Source organism: Cydia strobilella, chromosome 1, assembly GCF_947568885.1.
Source record: "Cydia strobilella chromosome 1, ilCydStro3.1, whole genome shotgun sequence".
NCBI lineage: Eukaryota > Metazoa > Arthropoda > Insecta > Lepidoptera > Tortricidae > Cydia > Cydia strobilella.
The window spans coordinates 2868729-2887884 of NC_086041.1; the positions used below are offsets into that span (position 1 = coordinate 2868729).

Consider the following 19156-nt stretch of genomic DNA (forward strand, 5'->3'; position numbering starts at 1 on the left):
GTTGCGAAGGGTTGTCCTCCCATAAAAAAAATTTAATTTTGCGCCTTTTTCTACTGACATAATGGGTTTGCCAGCAACTTCGAGTCTTGAAGCTAACTTCAAGCTTATTTGTGTCGTTTTCAAGCAAAAGGTACCACATTGTCGCTTGCCATAAGGACGCTCTGACAGGTTTTTCATATAAAGACACAATAAAGATACAAGCCATTTTCGTCCTTATGGTAAGCGACAATGTGGTACCTTTTGATTGAAAACGTCACATTTTTGCTTGATTGGTGAAGATTCAAATTTCTGTTTAAAAAAGTACGTCTGATCTGCGGTAGGGCTTGTAATTTGCTTTCATATACACTTGGCTTTCGATCTATATAGTAGATTGAGTCACATCGGATTAGGTAAAGAGCGAATCGGATCATGATGAAAAACCCGGTGAGACGCCCGGTGCACTACCATTGCCCCGTGCGTCTCTCCTGCGATGCCATACATAAGCATTTTTTTTTTTTAAGTCCGATTCGATTCGCCCTGTGATCCGATTCGCTTCGGTCTACCCTAATCTCGCGTCGAATAATGGTCTTGTTGACAGTTCATTTTTATATGGAGAAACTGTCACGTAAAATGTTTGTAGACATTGTTTGCAAATTTATCACACTAAATTATTTAGAAATGTACCTAACGTTTGATTCCAAATCTAAATTCAAAATCTTAAAGATTATACCTACCAAATTACAGAACATTGTACTTTATTAGACGATTTTAATTCTATTCCACTTTTTTTTCACAATTGCATGCTTAAGTTAATATTCACTGCTTAAATAGCTTCAAACTTTGTAAAAACATATCCACTTGGAAAAAAGCATGGCTGTACGAATTTAAGCTTTACAACATGATAATAAAGTCCATTTTCGTATAAAATCAACGTAACTATACTCACATCCCTGTGTATGCTCTCAAACGATTTGTTTTGCAAGCAGCCACTTTTTTCACTATTAAACTAATTAGTTCTTTGTTCTTTGCTTTAAGGAAATTAATTAAAAACACACAAACCTTTCAGCATTTATGTTTCATTTTGCAGTCGCGAAACATTATTATAAATAATTACAGTCGTTCTTAACACTACTTAGAACTACTTAAAATTACGATCACATACAGTTCTTCACGAATCTCACTGCACGAATTGCGCGTGATAGACCCATCTCTTTCTAAATAGTATTGTGAAAAAGAGACGAAAGATACTATCTGGCGTCTGGAGATATCATAGCCGCTCAGGTCAATTAAAACGCATTATTACCTAGACCTTGATTCATTGCGTTCAAGATATCACCGTTGTCAGCGTCTATTTCCCAAGCGAATAACCCACCGAGTTTATTCGCCCTCACATATTTGCCCTTGGCAATGACCGACCTTGCGTCATCATAAGTTATGAGATCGCCCGTCTCTTTTCTGAATACGTAAGGAGCCTCCGCGACGTTGTCGTAAGTGTACTCCCATTTCCCTTGCGCTATTCCATTGGCTATATCTCTGTAGTCAACGACTCCGTCTTGCCATGAACCCTTGCAGGGCCCTGTAGCGTTTCCAAGGAAGGGATTCTTCGGGTCCTCGTAACCGTGCACGCCGGTCCAACCTCGGCCGTACATTGCGACGCCGACGACGATCTTCTTAGGATTCACTCCTTGAGCAAGCAGCACCTTCGTACCGAAGTCTGTGGTGTAAGTTTCCTTAGGATTCCAAGCCGGCGCGTGTAAAGCAGTCTGGTGTCCAAGCGTATCGTTAGACCAAGCGCCTTTAAAGTCGTAACTCATAAAGAAGATATGGTCCATGTATTGCTGAGCCTCTTTGTAGTTGACAACTTGGATCTTGTCCCAGCCGGCGCTGATGGCCGATGTCAGCTCGTATTTCTTACCAGTTTCAGCGGAGAGTTCGTTCAGCATACCGCGCAGTTCCTTCATGAGAGTAACGTAGACTTCACCATCCTTGGGACCTCCTAAATGAGGGTTGGCTCCCTTGCCTCCGGGGAATTCCCAGTCGATATCGACGCCATCGAAGAACTTCCAAGTCTGGAGGAAATCCTTGACTGATGCTACGAAGCGGTCACGCTTGACTTTATCGTCGAAGAAGAAGAAGGGATCAGCCAGAGTCCAGCCACCAACGGAAGGCAGGATCTTCAAGTCTGGGCGGGCCTGTTTAAGAGACATCAGCTGGCCGAAGTTACCCTTGTAAGGCTCGTTCCATCCCGAGAGTCCCTTCTGAGGCTTTTGCAGAGCGGCCCAAGGATCGTGGATGGATACTTTGAAATCCTCGCGACCACTGCAAGAACGCTGTAGAGCTTGGAAACTTCCCTCGATCTCCTTCAGACTGTCGTTGATACCGTCACCACCGCAAATTGGGATGAAACCGTACAAGAGATGGCTCAGATTGGGCACAGGTACTCTATCCACGGGGAATTTCCTGGGATACACGCCCCATTCAACAAAATACGCTCCAACTACTTTCCCGGAAGTCTGCTTGAAAGGCTTATTCCTTTCTCCCATGCTGTAATCTAACGGGGGCAAATGGCTTCCATCAGTATCGGCGACAACGATTTCAGTAGGGTCGCTAGAGCTGCATCCGTCCTTGTTGCATAATTCTACAACCATTTGGTAGCGTCCTCCCTTCTTGACTTTGAAAGAAGCTGAGCCCGTGGACTGTCCGGATCCCGACCAGTATTCCTGTCCGTTGAGAAGTACCCTGGATTTGTCGGCGGCGTCGCCAGACCAGACGTTCCACGTGACGGAGACGACGGCAGCATCGTGGCGCTTGACGAGCTGATTGTACGCTGTGGCTGCTTGATTGACTTCCACGATGGCGAAGGTGCGCTCTCCCCAGCCGAGGGAAGGCTTCCCCGGCGGGGCGGCGTGCGCTAGCGCCAGCGCCGCGATGACTAATGCCACTGGATACCCCATAACCGGTCCCAAAGTTCAACGCGCGAACTTCGTTAAGCGACGGCACGAACTGAACCTGCATATTGAGACGGATCTTTTATATACTCTGATATTAGTAGGCCAACCGCTAGTACGAGAGCCTGTATCAATACTGCACCGCAGAACCTATATGGCGAATGTGTAGGCTGTATTGTTTAGAGCGTCAGCCATAAAGATTCTGCGGTAGAAAGTACATGCTGGAGCGATTTTAGATACGAAATAAATATCATTAGCACAGTTTTGTATCACGGTTAAATTTGTAAAGCGGCCAAGGTGACAAAAAGTGTTTTGTTTTTTTAATTAATTATGTATTTTGATTTTCCTTTTAGGCTAATGGACGATGACTAAGGAATGAAACAACGCATTTGTTATCTCTTGAGTGTTTCCTTTCGTTAGAACATAAATCAACTATTTTAAATGCCTACTACTAAATGTTGAATCATTTATATTTACAAAGTTTCTTTAAATTAATTAGTTCTGAATTATCAAATTAGAATCTAGATAGATAGAATTAAATTTAAATTTGTCACTGACTAAAAATGTATGAAACAACGTAGGCATTTAACAAAACTAACAAATTTATTTTTCATTTTAAACTGGAATTAGACATCTTATTGAATAATCTAAATTATTGAAGCGCGTTTTAACTAAAACTTAATTTTATTAAACTGAGTTTTTGATTAAACCTAAAATAGGTAGTGTTATCACAGTCCTGTGATCCTGTCTTGTATAGTCGCCATCAGATAATGACGACCGGTCTGGCCTAGTGGGTAGTGAGGGCCTGTGAAGCCGATGGTCCTGGGTTCGAATCCATGGTCCATGGTCGGTAAGGGCATTTATTTGTTCCTGAGTCATGGGTGTTTTCTATGTATTTATATATTATATATATCGTTGTCTGAGTTCCCATAACACGAGCCTCCTTGGGCTTACCGTGGGACTTAGTCAATGTGTAAGAATGTCCTACAATATTTATTTATTTATTAGATATATCGGAGCGGCCAAGGTGCTCACAAATATCTAAACACGCCTCTATTGTCAAGGCTCTAGTTATGTTTTCAGATATTTCCGAGCACCTCGGCCGTTCCGATATATCTGGTAGAGGAACAGAATGCGTAATGTTAAGGAACCGTTCGTGCCGAATCCGACTCGCACTTGGCCGGTTTTTTGTTAATCTTTTAAAGAATTGTTAATACTTTTGGTGTAGTGTAATCCGCTATTTTTGATTCTGACTGTACGTACTATAACCTCCTAAGGCCCAGCCATACAAATGAGAAACAAAAAAAAATCCACTGAAATTTGAACCTAACGCGCAGGGAATAGAGTCGATGTTTATTTGTTTGAAAATTCAAAGAAATAAGAGAAATGCAAGTTCCAATTGAATCATGGTTTAAATTTCATCGAACCGAATCACTACATAGTATAAAACAAAGTCGATTTCCGCTGTCTGTCCGTCTGTGCCTATGTATCTTTAAAACTACGCAATGGATTTTTATTCGATTTTTTAAATAAATAGAGTGAAAACTGTAATAGATGTCATATATTAAATAAAAAGTGACGAAGCCCTCCAGTGGTGAAGGCCGGATTCGAACCGGCGTCTTTAGCTATCGCGGCTAACGCCATGAACCCCTAGGCCACCCCGCCACGGCGGTGCCCGTCCGAATTAGATAGAGATAGATAGGTAGGTAGGATAGGTAGATAGAGTGATTCAAGAGGAAGGTTTATATTTCCACTGCCAAAGTTTTTACACGAGTGGTCTATGGGTCAGTTTTAAGCAGCGGGCGTACAATGCACTAAGAGTGCAATACAATAACGCATTCAGGGCCCTGATGCGGCTCCCTCGCTATTGCAGCGCGTCGGGCATGTTTGCAAATGCGGCCGTCGACGATTTTTATGCAATTTTTTTTTTATTATTATTTTTATAATACGCAAAAAGTCGGCGTCCGTTATACGACGTGTGCGAGGGAGCGGCAACAGCATCCTGCAGATGATCGCGGACAGGCTGGACTCGCCCGTCCTCGGCCGCTTCATGGATCTGCATGTTATGAGAAGGAGTTCACGGGATGCATGAAGCGGCGGAGGGGGTGGTAGCATCTTATATGTTTTTGTTTTTTGTTTTGTAATTTTAATTTTATTTTATTTTAGTTTAGTTTTCCTTTCCTTTTAATAATATTTAGTTCTTAAGTAAGGAGTTACTAACCATATTATGTTTTCTATGTTTTCTGAATTAAATGATTTTTATTTTTTATTGATTTATTTATTATATGTATAATTTGTAAAGGTTTTGTGTAAATTTGTTGACCTACTCGTGCGAAGCCGGGTCGCTAGTAAGTACTATCAAAGAGGATATAATATTATAGAGCGGTACTGTCATAGTAAATTTTGTAACCACAGTAAATTCACTGCCATCTATCGACACACTTTAAAACTAAAAATGAAGATTTATAAAATGTATTTAAATATGGATAAATGGTTCTTTTTTTATTTACATTAATTATTTTTATGATTTTAACCCATGTTCTTTCACCGATATGCGTTAAAATTGTTAAATAACAAACGAAACCGTCAACGCCCTCTATACGAGAGTAGGCCAAATCGAGCGCCATCTGATCGAGAGTCAAATTTTCGTGATTTTCGAGGCACGGTTTTTCTTTAGACTGTATCCATCTATTACGGAGTTATATCTATCTTTGGTACTATAGAGGACCTTGGGACTTAGGAGGATAAGCTGCAATTATTTTTTGATCTGACGCACTCATAAGGTTATTGACATCAATTCATCAATTGCAATAACAATAGTCACTATCTTACAGCACGTTGTGGTTTACCTTCTACATTAAAATACAAAAATAAAACAAGCTTGTAATTACACAGTCATATATGAGCATATTCAAAACAGGTCATCGTAAAATAACATAAAAAAATCAGGTACTGCGTTTTATTAGCATAAAAAAAACATTATATTTATTAAAAAGCACTTAAAATAAAAGTCACGGCTAATATGTAACATTTACTTATAAATAAATACGATCATTTACATTATTTTGCCTTCATGAGTAATAGTTTTTTTTTAAAGCGTTTGTTATAAAAAGTACGTGTCAAGATCTTTTTTCTAATGCTAATTGTAATGTAAATAAAACATGGAATGAACTTTTAACACTTGTATTATGTAAAAACACAAATTATTTGCAACCCGTAACAACATGCGATGGCCATGATTGTTTAAGAAGAAAGTTGAAGGAAAAAAGTGTTGCCATAACAGTTTGGTCATAGACAACATGAAAATATAATTAACTTTTTGTTCTTGAACATAGTTGGGGCGGCCAGAATATGCCCCAAAAAGAAATCAAAACATAAAAATTGCATAACATATGCCTTAAAAATAACTTAATTAATTGTCATTAATGGGTAAAGGACATAGCTTTCTATAAGAGCGCAGAAATATTTTTCCAGAGCCAGCCATCTTTACCTCTGCCACTCTTACTCTACCATCAGGTCCTGGTATGACCTTTACAATTCTAGCCATCGGCCATTCTAATGGAGCAGTATTATCTGTCCTAACAATGACTAAATCACCCTCCTTTAAATTGGGCTGAAAATGCCTCCATTTAGGGCGGTTTTGAAGTTGGGTAAGGTAATCCTTTGACCATAACTTCCAAAAGTCTTGTTTTAATTTCTCTACAATTTTCCAAAATTTTAATCTATTTACATTTGCATTGGTATGATCAACTTCTGGAAGGCTGGTTAACGGTGCACCTATAAGGAAATGCCCAGGCGTTAAATATCTGTAATCGCTGGTCTCCGCACTTATTGGCAACAAAGGCCTAGAATTTAACACTGCTTCGACCTGAGTGATCACCGTGTAAAATTCTTGAAAGGTAAATATTACATTTCCAACTACCCTTTTTAGGTGATATTTAAGACTTTTGACACTTGCCTCCCACAGACCTCCAAATTCAGGAGAGTAACTAGGGATGAATTTAAAATTTATATAGTTGTTGCAGCAAAAACTGTCAACTTTTTGGCGGTGAGCCTCTGTGGAAGTCAAGTCATAAAGCTCTTTTAGTTTATTAGAAGCTCCTTTAAATGTCTTGGCATTGTCTGAAAATATTTGTTTAGGAACTCCTCGCCTAGCTATAAACCTTTTGAGGCATGCCAAGAATGCCTCTGTAGTTAAGTCGCTTACTAATTCTGCATGTACTGCTTTAGTAGTAAAACAGACAAAGATAGCTATATAAGATTTGGTTATTAATGGTTTTCTGATCCTGTCTACTTTCAGGTTGAATGGTCCGCAGAAGTCTACTCCAGTAACTTCAAAGGGACGTGCAGCTGTTACTCTTTGAGCAGGTAAGGAACCCATTAATTGCTTAGCAGCTGCAGCTTTCAGTTGAAAACATTTTACACATTTTAATAGGACATTTTTAACTTGTCTAATGCCATTTATTATTGAGTATTTTTGGCTTAATGAACTTAGCACTAGTTTGGCACCAGCATGTAATAATCTTAAGTGTTCCCTATGTATAAGTAAGCGGGTTATGTGACAAGCTTTTGGCATTATAATAGGATGCATTTTGTCATATGAAATATTATTCGCATTTTGTAACCTACCACCAGTCCTCAGAATTAAATTCTGATCTAGGAAGGGGTGTAAGCCACTTAAACCAGTCTTGATTGGAATATCTTTCAATAAACAGTCAATTTCTTTTGCAAAGAAGTGTCTTTGAGTTTGTCTTATTATGACAATCATAGAATTATTTAAGTCTTGTGGTGTCAGGGTACCAGTAATTTTGTCATTGGGTTTTTTACAGTTATTGCAAAAGCGGAGCATATAGGCTACAACGCGTTGAAGTTTATTGATGTCTGAATATCTATTTAATAAATCTAGGCAGTCTTTGTTAGTATCATTATCTTGGTTAATTTGTACTAAGACAGTCTTTATTGGTAACTCATATTTAGTAGGACACGTTTTTATATCAAAATTTGGATCTAATAAACATGGTGGCCCATGAAACCACAAGGCCTGAGATTTTAGTTTCTCCGGAGACAGCCCTCGAGATAAAAAGTCTGCGGGATTCTCTGAAGTTTTGACATAGCTCCACATAGCGGATGCTGTTAAGGTATGTATCTGTCTTACCCTGTTATATATGTATGTATTACCTTTAGGTGGATTATTGATCCATGCAAGAACAATTTGAGAGTCACTAAACAATATTGTGTTGTGCTCAAATCGAGAACTCAATGTTTTGCTGACCTTATTTACCAATTTAGCTAATAACAAGGCCGCATTTGCCTCAAGCTGTGGAATGGTAAGTACCTTACCTAGGGGTGCGACTCGAGATTTGGAGCACAGTAGGTCTACACTCATTTTATTATTTTTGTCTGTTACTCTCAGATATAAGCAACAACCATAGGCTTTGAATGAGGCATCTGAGTATCCTATCAGTTCTACTTTTACAATATCTTTAACATTTAAACATCTTTTTATTTCTATTTTATCCATGTCATTTAACTGTTTCAGTAATTTTTTCCAGGTGTCAAGCTGCTGCGCAGGTAAGACAGAATTTAGTTTTAGAGAGTCTACATCATCAGCACCGCCGATAACATCGTCAACGTAAGTATTTTGCCTTATAGCTTTTGCAGCCAAGGGATATTCTTTTTCGTACCTAGATGCAAGCTCTATCAAGCAGCGAGTGCTCAAGAATGTAGATGATTTTAACCCGTATGTAACTGTCTGCAACTGCAAGCACTTAATAGGCTCCGACGGATTGTCACGCCAGAGTATGTTTTGTAAGCTTTTTTGCTCATCATTTATAAAAATATTTCTAAACATTTTTGCAATGTCGCATATTAACGTATATAGATACGTGCGTGAAAGAACTAATATATCGAAAAGTTCATTTTGGACCACTGGGCCGTTCAGCATGACTTGGTTTAAAGATTTATTATTTTTTGTATTCATGCTTCCGTTATACACTACCCTTAACTTTGTAGTTTTACTAGCTTCATTTAGCACAGCATGATGTGAAAGAAAGTAGACAGCACCATTATATATGTCATAGTCATTTATATCTACAATCTTGGCATGCCCCAATTCCAGGTACTCTTTTATAAACATTTTATATTGTTCGAAGTAATGTGGATTGTTTTTAAACTTTCTTTCCAAACATAGGAATCTTTGCAGGGCAGCAGAGAAGGAATCACCGAGTTCAAGTTCACTCATAGGAGCACTCAAGGGTAAGTCCACTTGAAATTTATTATTTTCTAATTTTACTGTTTTCTGAAATATTTCTTCTGCTTTTATAAACTCACTAGTTTGCCTATTTTTGTCAATATTTATTGCAGGTTCTCCCGGAATTTTCTCGGAGAGCCAAAATTGTTCCATAATATTTTCTAATTTATCATTTCTATTTCCACAGGCAACAAAATTTGATACCAAAGTGGCATTTGAGACGCGGCATGAAGATTTCAAACAATCCACTTTACCTCCCACAACATACCCAAATACAGTGTTTTGCAATGTTGGTCCATTTTCCAACTTAGACCGATAGTGGGACCTTATTTTTGACCTTAAAGTTATGATAATTCTAAAGAAGGAAAAGTGATGCTTATATGGCAGGGGACATGTTTTTAAGCATATTTGTAATTTAAGACGAAAAGTTAGAACGAGCGTTAGGTATAAATTAGGTATTTATATATTTTGATTGATGCTTTTTGAATATTGAATTAAAGTGCAAAGTTTAAGCTTCATCGTTTAAATTATGTATGACTCTTTAAACTGTTACATTTTTAGAAAAAAAATTAACGTGCTTCTTTGTCAAACTAAAATTAGCTTATTATTTTGTCGATATTGAATTAAAGTTTTAAAAATCCACAATAATATATCTAAATTCTTAAGTTAATAGACAAAGCCGAAAAATTAGAAAAATAGGATTGCTGCTTAAATTTTAATATGCGTTTTTTGTCCTGTAAGGTCTAATATTGAATTAAAGTCTATAAAGATAAGTTTCATACTATAAAATAATATATGCAACCATATTATGAAAAGTAAGAAATTTCTGTGTGTAGCTTCCATTGTTATAGCCAAATCTATTTAAAAAGGCGCGAAATTCATACATACGCCGCGCTGGTCCGTCAAGGTGCCGGCGCGGCACGCGGGAGCCTATCGTAGCATTCGTATCTATCTATACCTATAGGTACCTCGCCCGGTCGGTTTCTTGTCATTCATTAGTTTGTTTACCGTGCACATAAATTAGATGCCGATATTACGTGAAATTAATGTAATTATGACTTCAAAATGAGTACAAAATGTTTGTTATGTGGACTGATTATTTGTAGTTACTTAGTAGTCCGAGAGCTGGTAGACATTTTGGAGTAGGTCCTTGAGGCAAGCTGAAAATTTGCCTGATACTTCTCCTATCATACCCTAACACAGCACTGGAGGTCTGGCTGCAGGGTAGCGGGGCTAAATCAACCCTTATATTTTTTAAGATTTTTTAGAGCTCCAAAAAGTTCGTGAGGCAATCTGTAATTTTTACAGGTTGAAGTTAAGTATCTAAATAGTCACAAAAAAATAAGCCTGAACATTTGGTCGGGTCTTTGACCTTCCCAGAAGATCTAAAAAGTAAACGTATGGCACTTACTCGTACGTAAAATTAAGTTTGTCTACTATAGTAATTGTATGCATTACAAAGTTATTTTTGTAGTACAGTAAATTAAAGACTACTAGGTAGGATGTACAGTCAGCAATACTATTCGCTTAGCACCGTTGCATACAAACTTCTTTACAGGGGTGGTATTTTTTCTCTGCAGCTGACTGTACAATGTGATTGTAACTATGACGATGGTGTATATTTATGATGTATGTTATTTATTGTGTTTTTTGTATGTCACTTAAGGGCTTCTGTTAAGGGAACGAAAATTTGATTATTTAAGCCCTGTAAATATTTTTTTCTGTTTTTTTTCTATTTGTTTTTTTTTTAATGTTTATTAAGGGTCCACTGCAGGCGAACGAAAATGTTTATTATTTTGCGCTACGGCACACGGTTTAGGAGATACAGAATTATAAAGGTTTTTTGTGGTTTTTTTTTTATATATTAATTAAGGGTTTCTTAGTGGAACGAAAATTTGATTATTTTTGCGCTCCGCTGCACGGTTTAGGAGATACAGCCCTCTAAAAAAAAATTGTTTTTTTTTTCTTTTCTTTTTAAATGTTAATTAAGTTGAACGAAAATTTTATTATTTTACGCTACGACGCTATTATTAAATTATGTTAGATTTTGAAATTTTTATATTAAATATATCTACTTATATATAAAGTTGAAGTTTGGTTATTGAATTTTATGAAATAAAAACTATGAAAACGGATTATATCGCGTATATTGAATTTATAATACATCCCGACGTTTCGAACTCTTTACAGCGTTCGTGGTCAACGGGTGACTGAGGAAAAATTACAAAATGCAAAAATACCCACATACTAAAATAATGAACAATCATAGACTACAAACTTTAAGGCTGGTTGTACATGCAAAATCGGTTCATAAGGCTAGTTATACACTATAATTATTTTTCAAGTAAAGATATATATATATACGCGATAAAAATAAACTATGCCGGCTCCAACCCTACACCACGGACCCGAGAAGATTTAATTCCCTCCTAAATTGTAGGAGGGTATCCCAATATGGGACCGGCAACAAACTCGGCGGGACACATCTTTTCAAAACATCAGAATGTCCAGCATCATCCAACACTACGGTCTCACAGTCTATGTCTCGCTTGCTCCTTTATCAGGTGGACTACAGGATCCCAAGCTGGTGGTAGAGAAAAGCCATCTTCCCTATTAAAGTTTGGATATTTCTTAATCTCAATGGCCTCGCGCAGCATTCTGGGTATGTAACGCTTCTCCTTGGCAAGAACCAGAGGCTTATCAAACTTGATTGAGTGATTGGCTTTATCCATGACATGCTCACAGACAGCAGACCTAGGTCGACGGTGCTTGACATCAGCTATGTGTTCCTTCACCCGAGTGGAAATGCTCCGTTTCGTCTGCCCGACATATGATAGGCCACACTCACAGTCCAGCCTGTACACTCCTGCAGTCTGTATAATCCGTTTTCATAGTTTTTATTTCATGAGTAACTATCGCGGTAACCGAAGACAATATTATATTGAATTTTATATTAAATAAATATACAAAAAAAGAAATATAGGGCTGTATCTCCTAACCCGTCCGTCGTAGCGCAAAAATAATAAAATTTTCGTTCCCCTTTAAAAACACTTTTAATATACAAAAAACACAATGAAACACAATAAGAAAAAAAAACTCTACACGGCTGTATCTCCTAAGCCGAGCGTCGTAATATTAAAAAAAAAAAAAAACCAAAAAAATCTTTATAAGGCTGTACCTCTGAACCGTGGGTCGTAGAGTAAAATAATAAAATTTTCGTTCAACTTAATTAACATTTAAAAAGAAAAAAAAACAGAAATTTTTTTTTTAGAGGGCTGTATCTCCTAAACCATGCGTTGTAGCGCAAAAACAATCTAATTTTCGTTCCCCTTTGTACCCCTAAGTAACATACAGAAAACACAATGAAAAACTAAAAAGAAAAAGAAAGAAAAAATCTTTATAGGGTTGTATCTCCTAAACCGTGCGACGGAGCGCAAAAATAATCAAATTTTCGTTCCATTGCAGTGGACCCTTAGTTAACATTAAAAAAAAACAAAAAAAAAACAGAAATAGTACATTTCGATGCTAGTGCGGAAAGTATGTCATACTTTACATACTTTCGAAGAATGACATTTCCGCACGTGTATCGAACGACGTTTTTTAATACCGTTGCGAAAAAATAAGAAAAACAACAAGTAAGGAATTCGAATCTTTTATATTATTAATTCTGTGACATTATTGACATTAGACTTATATTGACCGGGATATAGACCGTGATTACCTTTTGTTTTATTTGTAAGCTCCCGATATTTCGAAACCACCGTGAATCATTCAAAACTCTAATTATTGACATTGACATTATGAAGAGGTGTTTTTATAGCTTTTATTCGACTAGAATGGATTTTGTTATTATTATTGAACCCACTACATACAACATTATACACATTGTATTGTTTTACAAATATAAAACATTGTACTATCATTACCTAAATATCGTTATTAACGATTATTTCAATACTCAATACTCAGTAATCAACATAAAAACCTACTGTTAAAGTAAGAATACGAAAAATATAAATATTTCATATTTTATTACTTACCTCTTCATCATTATAACACGTCTATTTTTTTAAATATTGAATATTGAAAAACCGTTCTTAATAAGTTGTCTGAATAGAACGGAATGCCTGTCAAAGGAGAGGCGTTTTTTATTTCTGCTTTAAATTTCCAAAGGAAACATTCGATATTGTTTTTATAAATGTACGATACACAAATAATCGTAATTAACGATAATTGGGTAATAATAGTACAATGTTTTATATGTACAATTGTCTTATAGAACATGCATTTAAAAAAAAATCTTTCATTGAAGTGGGTTCAATAATAATAACACCCAGCTAAAAAAACACCTCTTCATAATGTCAATGATGTCACAGAATTAATAATATAAAAGTTTCGAATTCCTTACTTGTTGTTTTTCTTATTTTTTCGCAACTGTATTGAAAAACGTCGTTCGATACACGTGCGGAAATATCTAATAATGACATACTTTCCGCACTAGCATCGAAATGTCCTATTACAGGGCTGTATCTCATAAATCGTGCGTTGTAGCGCAAAACTAATCTAATTTTCGTTCCTCTTTGAGAAACCCGTAAGTAACATTCAAAAAACATAATCGAACAACAAAGAAGAAAACAAAAAAATAAAAAATCTTTATAGGGTTGTATCTCCTAAACCGTGCGTTGTAGCGCAAAAATAATCTAATTTTCGTTCCCCTTTGAAAAGCCCCTAAGTAACATACAAAACACACAATGAAAAACTAAAAAGAAAACAAACAAAGAAAAAAATGTTTATAGGGTTGTATCTCCTAAACCGTGCGTCGGAGCGAAAAGCAAAAATAATTAAATTTTTGTTCCACTTTAAGAAACCCTTATTAATATTTAAAAGATACAACCCTATAAAGATGTTTTAATTTTTTGTTTTCTTTTTTGTTTTTCATTGTATTTTTTGAATGTTACTTACGGGTTTTTCAAACGAGAACGAAAATTAGATTATTTTTGCGCTTCAACGCACGGTTTAGGAGAGACAGCCCTGTAAAGATATTTTTCTGTTTTTTTTTTGTTTAATGTTAACTAAGGGTCCACTGCAATGGAACGAAAATTTTATTATTTTGCGCTACGATGCACGGTTTAGGAGATACAGCCTTATAAAGATTTTTTTTTAAATATAAATTAAGGGTTTCTTAAAGTGGAATGAAATTTTGATTATTTTTGCGCTACGACGCACGGTTTAGGAGTTACAGCCGTGTAAATATTTTTTTCGTTTTTTTTTTTTGTTTTTTCTTATATTAAAAAAGGGTTTCTTAGAGGCAAAGAGGATATAATAAGATAGAGTGGTACTGTTATAGTAAATTTTGTAACCGCTTTAAATTCACTGCCATCTATCGACATACTTTAAAACTAAAAATGAAGATTTATAAAAATACGTTAAAATGTATTTAAATATGGATAAATGATTTTTTTATTTGCATTAATTATTTTTATATGATTTTGACCCATGTTCTTTCACTGATATGCGTTAAAATTATAAATAACAAACGAAACCGTCAACGCCATCTATACGAGAGTAAGCCAAAACTAGTGGCGCCCTCTGATCGAGAATCAAATTTTCGTGATTTTCGAGGCACGTTTTTTCCTTAGACTGTATCCATCTATTACGGAGTTATATCTATCTTTGTTAGAGGGGAACGAACATTTTACTTTTTTTGCGCTCCGACGCACGGTTTAGGAGATACAGCCCTATAAAAAGATTGTTTTCTTTGTTTTTTTCTTTTATGTTTTCATTGTGTTTTTTGTATGTTACTTAGGGGCTTCTGATAGGGGAACGAAAATTTGACTATTTTTGCGCTATAACGAACGGTTTAGGAGATACAGCCCTGTAAATATTTTTTTTGTTTTTTTTTCTTTGATTTTTTTTTAAATGTTTATTAAGGGTCCACTGCAGGCGGACGAAAATGTTATTATTTTGTGCTACGGCGCACGGTTTAGGAGATTAAGCCTTATACGGATTTTTTGTGTTTTTTTTATACCTATATTAATTAAGGGTTTCTTAAAGTGGAACGAAAATTTGATTATTTTTGCGCTCCGTCGCACGAATTAGGAGATTTAACCCTATAAAGATTTTTTCTTTGTTTTTCATTGTGTTTTTTGTATGTTAATTAGAGGTTTCTCAAAGGGGAACGAAAACTAGATTATTTTTGCTCTACAACGCACGGTTTAGGAGATACAGCCCTCTAAAGAATTTTTTTTCCTTTTTTCTTTTTTTTAAATGTTAATTAAGGGTCCACTGCAGTTGAACGAAAATTTTATTATTTTGCGTTACGACGCACGGTTCAGGAGATACAGCCTTATAAAGATTTTTTCGTTTTTTTTTGTTTTTTTTTTTTAATATTAATTGAGGGTTTCTTAAAGTGGATCGAAAATTTGATGATTGTTTTTGTGCTACGACGCGCGGTTTAGGAGATACAGCCGTGTAAAGATTTTTTTTTTCTTTTTGTGTTTCATTGTACGACCGGTCTGGCCTAGTGAAGCCGATGGTCCTGGGTTCGAATTCCGGTAAGGGCATTTATTTGTGTGATGAACACAGATATTTGTTCCTGAGTCATGGGTGTTTTCTATGTATTTGTATATTATATATATCGTTGTCTGAGTACCCATAACACAAGCCTTCTTGAGCTTACTGTGGGACTGTCAATCTGTGTAAGAATGTCCTATAATATTTATTTATTTATTTATTGTGTTTTTTGTATATTGAAAGAGGGGAACGAAATTTTTTTTATTTTTGCGCTGCGACGGACGGTTTAGGAGATACAGCCCTATATATATTTTTTTGTTTATTATTGTTTTTTTGTTATATAATATAAAATTCCATAACCAAAATTCAAATTTTTATATAAGTAGATATACTCAATATAAAAATTTCAAAATCTAACATAACTTTTAATAGAAATGTCCTCATACATCATAAATATACACCATCCTCATAGTTACAATCACATTGTACAGTTAGCTGCAGAGAAAAGAGACCACCCCTGTATAGGTTTGTATTCAAAGGTGCTAAGCGAATAGTATTGCTGACTGTACATCCTACCTAGTGGTCTTTAATTTACTACAAAAATAACTTTGTAATGCATACACTTTGTTTAGTAGACAAACATAATTTTGCGTGCAAAAATAACTGCAATGCATACGCTTTGTATAGTAGAGAAACTTAATTTTGTGTGCAAAGATAACTTTGTAATGCATACAATTTGTATAGTAAACAAACTTAATTTTGCGTGCAAGTAAGTGCCATACTTTTTAGATCGCCTGGCAAGGTTAAAGACACGACACGACCAAATGTTCTGGTTTATTATTTTTATGACTATTTAGATACTTAATTTTAACCTGTTAAAAATACAGATTGCTTTTAGAAAATTTTTTTGAATTTTGTGAAATATTATTTTGCACGCGTCTAGCAAGGTTAGGTTACCCGCTAGCCCGTTGATCTATATACCGTTGATCTACCTATATATCAATACCGTTTGATCGCTGCCTCGGCGGCGCACAGCGCGGCGCGCGCGAACATGCCGCGCGTTTGAAATGTAACGTAAATATAAGCACGGAATGCATACGTATCAGTATTTAGTGACGCACAAATTTTATATTTCTAATCTTTTGTGTGGGAACTAAGATCATTGTCATGACCGTTTAATATTAACTCTACAAACTTTAATTCAATATTGGCTATACTGCTTAACTAGAAATCAATATCTAGAGAAGCACATTGTCTACATTTCTAATTTTTTACAAGTATAATAAGCTGATCCATAATATCGTAATTTTGCAATATCAGCTACTCTAATTATTTATTTACAAAATAATTCATGTTTTTAAGTTCACCAGAAAGCACATGTTCCAGATTTCTAAAAACCGAATATTGTGTATAAATTAAAGTGGTATTGAATATGTTAAAGTTTTTTGTAACTTTAATTCTATATTTACAAAGTTATTAGCAGAAATTAAAATATTTCAATATATCCGAACGCTCACCCTAAAAATTTCTAACTTTTTACGAAAGTCTTATTTAACATGCTAACAATGACATATCGAAAAAGAAAAAACTTTAATATTATCTAAACCCATTTTTGTTCTACCGCTGGTCTAACTGTATTATACCATCTAGGAGCCCACTAAAGTATATATCTGCACTTAAAAGTATGTCTATCTCCGATGGCTCATTGAAATTGACATCTGCCATTTGAATTTTTTGTGGAATTTTTATCTTTGAAACATCTACAGGATGCTGTGGCAAGTGTTCAGTTATTTCGTCAAGTAAATAGCACTTGACATCGCAATTCACATTGTGTATGCATGAATAAACTTTTACATCTAAATATTGTTGCATTTTATTGGTTTGCTTATTAATGCCAGTAATGTCTGAATTTTCAGTTTTAGCTTTTAAGTTCAATTTGTCAGCTAACTTTTTTGTAATAAAAGAAGCCTGGGAGCAGCAATCGAGGAGTCCCTTTACAATATGTTCATGACCATTTGTGTCATAAAGCTTGACCTTTATAGAAGGTAACAAGATATTTACGCATTTTTTAATATTTGAATGGCAACTGACCATTGGTTCAGAAGATGTGCTTGAAGATTTTTCTTCATGTAACAGGGTATTGTGCCCTTCTTTACAAACTTTGCACTTAAAATTAAATTTACAATCATTTTTATGTTGTTTTAGGCACACATTACACAAATTTTTTGATTTTACAAATTCTAGCCTATCTGTCATAGGTGCCAATTGAAATTTTGGGCATCCATATAGAGGATGCTGTTGTTTGTTACAATATGCACAAGGACTGTTATAGCTTCCTGTGACTACATTTACAACTTTATTATTGCTATTTGGTTTATATTGAAATTTAGCTTCTTGAATAGGATTTCTCTCCGGTGGACTGTCTTCCAGCGCCATAGCACGCTTTTCCAAAAAGGCTATAAATTCAGCCATAGTTGGCATTTGATCAGGGTCCACACGGTCTAAATGATATGCGCGGTTGGTATATGGATCCAACTTTCTAGTTAAAATAGATATTAACAGCATATCCCAGTCCTTGACGGGCTGCTGCAAGTTTTTCAGTGCATATAATTGCTGTTGCACTTGGGAAATAAAATTCCTAATATTTGCAGCAGTCCCTTTTTGCATAGAAGGCATATCTAAAAGCACAGCAATATGGTTGCTGATGAGGCGTGGTTTGTTATCAAACCGTTTTTTCAGTAATTCCATCGCCTCATGATAAGACTCATTTACAATGGGTAAGTTTACTATAATGCCTAAGGCATCATCAGTCACATACTTTCTTAGATAGAATAATTTTTGAACATCAGAAAGTGTTGGGTTCTTATCAAATACCGCACAAAAGAGGTCCATGAAAGGTTTGAATTTGGTGAAATCCTTTCCACTAAAGTAAGGGATATCTATATTAGGAATCTTAGAGCCGTGAGAAGGCTGTGGATTCTGTGCCTGCTCACTCTGTGGAGTTTTCAAAGCTTTCATGGCCCCATCTAAAAGACCTATAATTTTAAAGTATCTGTTCTCCGTGACCGAAATATCCTCACTATCACTTTCATCAATAACTAATATGTCTATATTCACTGATTCGTAAGTTTTAAATGTACTTACAATACTTTCTTTTCTTGCCTGTAACTCGCCCTCTGTGGCGGTGGTGCAGTCACTAGCAAATGTTTCGGCTCTTGTGATGGCTCCCTTAAGCCCGCTCCGCTTAGCCTTCAGTCGTTTTAGTTGTTCCTCCATTGCAGCTTTTTCCTCTGGAGTCATTTGAAGATAAACAATCTAAATTCTATAAATAGCCTCTTCGACGATGTCAATCGTACGTCATTCTGACATTTGTGTCATCCGTGCAGTTTGACGTTTTTACACTACTGCCAACTTGAAGCACGAAGAGCTGTCATTGAACGTCACTGTCATCACCGATTAGAACGCC

The 19156-nt window shown here is 35.8% G+C and overlaps 1 protein-coding gene across 1 annotated transcript in view; it reads right to left on the reverse strand.

Moving 5' to 3' along the window:
- Nucleotides 1-1035: 1035 nt before the first annotated feature.
- Nucleotides 1036-19156, reverse strand: part of LOC134748699 (chitinase A-like) — a 31512-nt gene continuing 13391 nt past the window's right edge. The window contains exon 2 of the mRNA XM_063683504.1: nt 1036-2988. Coding sequence (XP_063539574.1) covers nt 1266-2933 — 1668 coding nt within the window. The 5' untranslated portion in view covers nt 2934-2988 and the 3' untranslated portion in view covers nt 1036-1265. The remainder of the gene's footprint in view (nt 2989-19156) is intronic.